This window comes from Cicer arietinum, chromosome 7 (genome assembly GCF_000331145.2).
Source record: "Cicer arietinum cultivar CDC Frontier isolate Library 1 chromosome 7, Cicar.CDCFrontier_v2.0, whole genome shotgun sequence".
Lineage (NCBI taxonomy): Eukaryota > Viridiplantae > Streptophyta > Magnoliopsida > Fabales > Fabaceae > Cicer > Cicer arietinum.
In genome coordinates this window covers 21,134,284-21,141,452 of record NC_021166.2, presented here as the reverse complement: position 1 = coordinate 21,141,452, position 7,169 = coordinate 21,134,284, and the positions used below count along the sequence as shown (strand labels likewise).

Here is a 7,169-nt window from a genome sequence, read left to right as displayed (position 1 = left end):
AAACAATTCAAATAAAATAACAAACAAATTAAAAGCATATTCAAAAAAAAAAAAAAAATTAAGTACCGGATTTTTGAAATTTCCGGGTTAACTACCGGAAATTTCAAAAAACCAAATTTTCGGTGAACAAAAAATGACTACCGGATTTTTCAAATTTTTTGAAATTTCCGGTAGCTTCCGGAAATTTCAAAAATCCGGTATTCAAATTACAACTACCGGAAATTTCATTTTCCAAATTTCCGGTAACAATTATAACTACCGGAAATTTCGATGCAACTTACCGGAAATTTCAGCAAGGTCAGATTTTTGAGTAATTTTTTTTAACTGCTCGTAAATGAATTTTTTAAGGATAAAATTGGATTTTTAACAATTTGGGGGGTATAAGTTTAAATGGGGGGTACAATAGCCAATTCTCTCTAAAGTTGTACCAAACTCTTAACTGAGTTGTGTTTTTTACATTTTATCGGCCGAGAGAATCAGAGCTCTAGTGAACAGCCCAAGAGAGGTAAATTCGAAACACCCATTGTTTCATTAGCTAATAATATAATAGAATAATAAATTCCTCCAACTCAAAAAGTAGAAGGTGGTTGATCTTTAAGTTGTGCTGCAAAGGAGAAGAAAGAACTTTCAATGGATTCACGTGTATATAATTTGGATTGAGTTAGGTTTTATAATATATGATTTTTATCTATCAAAAATTTAAAATTAAATTTAGTTTATAGTATGTTGTAGACTTAATTTTTAAACATTAAATTTAGTTTATAGTATGTTGTAGACTTAATTTTTAAACATAAGTCTGAATTTAATAAAATTCTAATATTATATATATATATATATATATATATATATATATATTTTATTGTAGTTTATATATTTATTTTAATTACATAAAAAATCTATAGTATTTGAATAAAAGTTATTTTATTTTATATTTTTTAAAATATCAACTTGATCCAACCAAACCAACTTATTTCTTAAGCAAAAACTATCAAAGTCAAATCAATTATTTTTTATTGACTCGACTTTTATTTTCTTTCAATTTAGACTCAATTAGTCATGTATTATTTTATTTTTAATTAATTAAAAATATTTTTGTACCCATATTTTTTTTAGAAAATATTTGATAGACATTCATCCACCATATCAGTACATTGAGAGAGAAAAAAATAAAGAAAATGATGTGATAGATGTAATATGCTAATGATGTTATTGAAATAAAAAAATAGATAAATAAATGAGATGTTGAACGAGTGTTTGAATGAGTCAAAATAAATCTTATATATTATTTGATGTACTTAGAGCAATTCTCTCGTTGTTCAATTTATTTTTATTACTTTTTCTTAAGTGTGATTTTTATCTAAAATTGTAATATGAAACCAGAATAATAATTATTCAACTATTTTATTTCTCAAAAGTTTCTTGAAATGATTTTCATTGAAGCTTAACTGATTTATCTTTTCTATCCTATTTGATTATTTTCTCCTATATTCATCGACATTTAAAAGTGCAACATTTATCCCACATAAAAAAAATTAAAAATAAAAACCATTTTTTCTTCATTTTCTTGTTGTGCACAACGCAATTGATTTTCACTATCATCTTTCCTCAAACATGACTTAAATAATTTGCTCATTTTATTTTCATTTTATCTCAAATTAAGTTATAATAATCTCATGATGACGACGATGATAAAAAAATTAAAAAAATAAAAACAAAAGACAATAGTAGTAAGAACAATGTGTCTGCTAACAAAAATTATACCAAAATAAATCATTTTTTCTTAAATTATTTCTTTCTTCCAATGATAGACATAATGAATCCTCCCATACCACAACCATTACAACCTCCTCCTCATCTTCGTCCTAAAAGATTCATCAAGATCTATTGAAAGGAGTTCATATAAAAAAAATTGTGACAACATGAATTGCAATTTGAGAAATTCTTCAGCAAAACCGGATCTAATCAAAGTTGCATCTTATTAGTTAAAAAAAAAAAAAAATTGTTGATTTGGTTATTTGATTAAAATCAAATACTTGTCCAAGTTATTCAAGAACACCGAAAAATTGGTGATATAATTCTTCTTACTTTGATAATTTGCCTAATTGGTATTCTAGCTTATGCCCATAAAAAAAAAAGATGGTTAAGCAAAATTTCTTTATTTCTACCTTTAATTGACATTCTAGATTATATGTATAAAAAAAGTGGATGGTTAAATTTTTTTTAGTCTACAACTTATTAATTTATAAGTCATAGTCATTTTAATTAGTTAAAATTAAAATGTTGGATAATTGAAATTTAAATTTTAAAGACATATTTAGTTTAATTAGTTAAGATTATACCATTGGATCAACAAAAATTAAATTTCCAAATAATAATCAATCTACTTAGTTAAGATTGAATCATCAAATCATTAAAAGTATAATTTCTTAATCATAGAATAATTAAGTTAAATTGAACTTAAAATTAGGATTTTTAAATCATATTTAGTCAAAATAGTTAAAATTGAACTGTTTGACCGTCTAAATTAAAATCTATAAATCATATTAAATCTAATTAGTTAAGATTGAACTTTCGGATCATCGAAATTCAATTTTTTTAGTCATATTTAGTTTGGTTAAGTTATATTGAACGGTTGGACTATTTAAATTATAATTTCTTGGTTATATTTAATCTAATCACGTGTAAGTCATATTTAATTAAATTAGTTAATATTGGATCGCCGAAATTTATATTTGTAAGTTATAATCGGTCTAATTAGTTAATATTGAATCGTCAGATCGTCGAAATTGGAATTTCTTAATTATATTTATTTTAATTATGTTAGATTGAATTGTTGGATAATTGAAATTATAATTTCTCAGTCATATTTAGTCTAATTAGATTAGATTGAACTATTGGATTATTGAAATTAGAAATTCTAAATCATATCTAATTTAATTAGTTAACATTGGATCGTCATAATTTAAATTTATAATTCATAGTTGGTCTAATTAATTAAGATCGAACCATCTGACCGTAGAAATTAGAATTTCTTAATTATATTTAGTCGAATTAGGTTAGATTTAAATGTTAGATCATTGAAATTAAAATTTATAAGTTACATTTAGTATAATTAGTTAAGATTAAACTTTTAGAAAATTCTAATTTCAATAATTTCAATAATTCAAAATTCTAATTTCAGTGATTCATCGATTCAATATTACCTAATTAAACTAAAATATGACTAAGAAATTTTAATTTTTATGATTTAACAACTCAGTCGTAACTAATTAGATTGAGTATGATTTATAAATTTTAACTAATAGGACAAAATTGACTTAAAAGTTCTAATTTTAATAATCTAACAGTTCAATCTAACTTAATTATACTAACTATACATGATTGAGAAATTATAATTTTGATGATCGACAATTCATTTTTAACTAAATATACTAGCTATAATTTGAAAATTTAAATTTTGATGATCAAACGATATAATCTTAATTACTTAAACTAAATATGACATACAAAATTAAATTTCGATTATTCGACGTTTCAATTTTAACTAAATAAATTAACTTTGACTTATAAATAAATACGCTAATATATTATAAATTTTAATTATATAAATATTTAAATTGTGTAATTCTTTACCTTAAATTAAATAAATAAATTGTATAATTTTAATATATACACTATTGTACTTTTTTATTAGGTTTAAAAAACATTGAAATCATGTAATATATATTAGATTTACTCATATTTTTAACAAGAAGTACTTTAGCTTAATGGTAAAAAAATTGATATTTGAACATGGTCACATGTTCCATCCCATTTAACAGTATTTTTAGGATTTAAAATTGATTATAAATGCGAAAAATATAATGAATTCAAGAAAATTACACTAGGTCATTTAGGTAGAGATCAATAGTATAAACTTGATTTTTTTTTTCTATATAATTTTATTAGATAATTTAATGTATGTTGTTTCATGTTATTAATATAATTTTTTTTAATGTATTTTCCTTAAAATTTATAATATAATTGACTATTTTTAATTTTAATTATAATCATTTTTAATGATAATAATAATAATAATTATTATTTATATATTATTTATATTTATTATTATTATTAATGTATTATTTATTATCATTATTATTTTTAATTTATTAAATAAATAATAAAAATTATTAAAATGGTATAATAATTATTAAAACAGCAAAATAAAAATAAAAATCACTCCTAGTAAGAGGTCGCTTCTGGGTCATCGACCTCCAAATAAATATAAAAAAATTTCTTCCTTCAGCTAATCGTTCCCTAGGCCAGTGACTTTATATTGACTCCCAAAAAAATAGGACAATCAGATAATACTAATTGGGATTGAGATATTTTTGTATAATATATATATATATATATATATATATATATATATATATATCCACAAATCAAATACTAAAATTCTTGACATGACATTATTTCTTTTATTATTGGTTGAACTAATTAACTTCATCAAAATAGTGGAATTAAACAATGCACCCTTGAAGTTCCCAAATTATAATCTTATTTATAACATTTTTTTACATAAAATAAAACCCACAATTGGATGGCATTGATGCACAAGTTCAGGGATTGAAGCAAATAATGCACATCAAAATCCAACATACAAAAAAGAATCAAAATAAATAAAACCACATTACTTATGTTTATTAGTAAGTGAGTGAAAATTACATGAAAAAGACCTTTGCAAAATAAAAAAAGAAGGAAAAGAGAGTTTATATAAACTTTAAATAAAATAAAAATAGAAAAAAAAAAGTATAATTCGCTTAATCTAATTTAAAAATATCCAAACATAGCCCAAAGCGACAGTTCATAATTGGATAATACATTTCAATTATATAGCTAGAGGAAAATCTCAAAAGCTATGAAATGTAAAAAAAAAAAAAGGTTTTGATTATATTAACGCATCATGCTAACAAGCAACATGCAATATCTGTTCTAACATTTGTGCAGTGTCGCTTCCATAATCCAGCGTCCTATATCAAGGTTTGCATTCTTGTAAGAAGAAAGTTAATTATAGAGTCACAGCTAAATGGTACTAACTTTCAATTTTTAGCAGAACAGAACATTAACAAAATTCAATGGGAATGATGATGAGGCCATAATAGAAAGAATTCAGCTGCTGTTGGCATTGTAGTGAGTAGTACTCTGCCTTCATTAGTTGTAGTTGCAACAGACTCTGCTGTGTCACTTTCTGCATAGGGTGTAGAAATGTTGGTAGCATTTGTACTCATACGAGATTTCTTCTCTGTTTCTTGGGAAGGTTTCATGCGTTTTGCTGCTCCACCAACTGGAAGAGAAGTCTTCAATATAGCTACCGTATCGTATCGACTCACGTCGAAATTGGTTACGGCTTTCTCACCTCTATACTTTATGGCTGCAATGTCGTATGCCTCTGCTGCTTCCTCTTCAGTTGCTGGTACATTGCAAGAACAACACCAGGAATTATGATTCAACTATCTAGCTTTAGATTGTACCATAATCAATTAAATAAAACAAGTAACACCTCTATTTCCTACCAAAAGTAGTTGACCAAACTTGTATAATTAGTAACATGGATGGATAAAAAAAATCTATAAGGATATTTGTTGAGTGTGACTTATTTTTTGATAAGTGAACAGACAAATAAAGTTTTGTACTTGGTAAATATTATGTATTGGGTAATAGATAACTACCACAACCACTGTGATATCGGTGATATAGACATAATTGGTTAAACTTCGTGATCAATCGTTGTGCTCTCGTCCCATTATTTATTTGTTTTTTATAAAACCGGATTTGTTATTCAGACAAAATTAGTTTAAATTAATCAGAAAATCCTTGATAATAGTGTCATGCTATCAAACATTTCACTAAATCCAATCATATTGTATATAACATTAAGTTAATAATAGAAGGTAAATGTAAATTACCAAAGGTTCCCAAGAATAGATCTTTGTTACCAGCAACTCGGCCAATTCTTGCTTGCCACCTACCCTGTTGATGGTGCCTGAAGGTACCAAAATACAAGCATGAGAAATACAGGGGAGTGATAATTAGAAATTTACATGGTATTATATTAATAATATGTTGTTTTAAATTTCAAACCTTGTAACACCCCTGTATATAGAAGCTCCCCTGGAAAAACCACTGCTTTTCCTGCAAGCAGAGGGAGTACAATTTTAGTTTAGGTGAGGCATTAAATTATAATAAGCTAGCTCACACAAACCTTCTCAGTGAAGCAATAAATTCTTGCTTTCCTACATGTTTCATCTCCTCCAATTCCTTTGCATATTGGGAAACCTGAGATAGACATTAGTCCCACTTCAATGTTGCAACTCAGTAATGAATATTTAAAATAGATCCTAAAAGAATAATAGAAGTGATTGTTACAGGAAAGTTTATGGTAGCTGTTGGTCCCCAGTGCTTCAATGCTGCCAAATCATAAGCCCTTGCAGCCTTTTCTTCCTTGTCATATCCACCTGTTAAATACTCATAACAATTAGTTTATCATGTACTAAAACATAGTACCAAGCTTGAGTGAAATTGAGAAAAATCTACAATAGAATTTATTTTGTAGAAACATTTCTTACCCAAATACACTGTAAGATTATTCAAAAGCCGAGAGACAGCCAAGAAGTGCACCGAGCAATTCCATGAAAAGAAATTCAGCTTATAGTCAAAATATTAATATTCAGGTAAAAAAAACACTTTTCTAAGCTATAAAATTTTGAACTACCAAAAGCAAAGTGATTAAAGAAATGATATGGAGCTAGCCATGCAAAGAATCTACTTTTTTAACATTTATCTTTTCTAATAGTAGAGAAACAATGGAGGACTAAATTCCATCATTAATTGTACGTTTAATATCACATTGAGTTTTCTAGAATTATGGTGAATCAATTAAATCAAATATAATTGTGTCAAAATAAATCAAGGAACAAAGATGCAGCATGCACATATTATTCCATAAGAAAGTAAAATAAGAGAAAGAGATAGAAAAAGAAACCTTGACGCCCTTTCCTGACCCGACCCTCTCGTCTATAGCTATTATCCCATAGATGTGCTTCATATCTTCCCGTCCATATGTGCCTACACAAAACAAAGCCCTCCAAATAATAATAATCATAATATCAAAATTTCCTTCTAGT

The 7,169-nt window shown here is 25.8% G+C and overlaps 1 protein-coding gene across 1 annotated transcript; it reads right to left on the bottom strand.

Annotated features, from left to right (window-relative positions):
• Positions 1-4,809: 4,809 nt before the first annotated feature.
• LOC101501860 (AP2-like ethylene-responsive transcription factor AIL6) lies at positions 4,810-6,676 on the bottom strand. The gene is made up of 6 exons (XM_073363499.1): positions 6,649-6,676; positions 6,412-6,500; positions 6,248-6,321; positions 6,127-6,177; positions 5,952-6,028; positions 4,810-5,455 (listed from the first exon to the last, which is right to left on the bottom strand). The coding sequence occupies exons 1-6, from the start codon at positions 6,674-6,676 to the stop codon at positions 5,118-5,120; spliced, it is 657 nt and encodes a 218-aa protein (XP_073219600.1). The 3' UTR covers positions 4,810-5,117.
• Positions 6,677-7,169: the final 493 nt, after the last annotated feature.